This window comes from Penaeus monodon, chromosome 27 (assembly GCF_015228065.2).
Source record: "Penaeus monodon isolate SGIC_2016 chromosome 27, NSTDA_Pmon_1, whole genome shotgun sequence".
In the NCBI taxonomy this organism is placed as follows: domain Eukaryota; kingdom Metazoa; phylum Arthropoda; class Malacostraca; order Decapoda; family Penaeidae; genus Penaeus; species Penaeus monodon.
This window is the reverse complement of record NC_051412.1, coordinates 37,071,736-37,071,991: the sequence shown is the minus strand read 5'-3', so window position 1 is coordinate 37,071,991 and position 256 is coordinate 37,071,736. Positions and strand designations below refer to the sequence as shown.

The window sequence follows — 256 nt, the reverse complement described above, 5'->3', positions numbered from 1 at the left end:
AAGCACCAGTTACCACCCGTCTCTAACACTCCCCCTCGCTCCCCCTCAGATCTACTACCACGAGGAGGGCGTGGGGATCGGCGTGGGCGTGACCAACAACTCCAACAAGCAGGTGAAGCGGGTGAAGGTGAGCGTCGTGCAGCTGTGCGACGTCTCGCTGGGTCCCTCGGGCCAGATCAGGAACACCGTGGCCAGCATCGAGACGCAGTGAGTTCGGTTCATGACCTCTGGTTCTTCAGCTGGTAGGGTGTTTGCG

The 256-nt window shown here is 60.9% G+C and overlaps 1 protein-coding gene across 1 annotated transcript in view; it reads left to right on the top strand.

The window, feature by feature from the left end:
- The window catches only part of LOC119590512 (arrestin homolog), an 87,402-nt gene that overhangs the window by 47,712 nt on the left and 39,434 nt on the right, over nucleotides 1-256 (top strand). Inside the window, exon 8 of the mRNA XM_037939161.1 lies at nucleotides 10-207. Within this exon, the coding sequence (XP_037795089.1) occupies nucleotides 10-207 (198 nt within the window). The remainder of the gene's footprint in view (nucleotides 1-9; nucleotides 208-256) is intronic.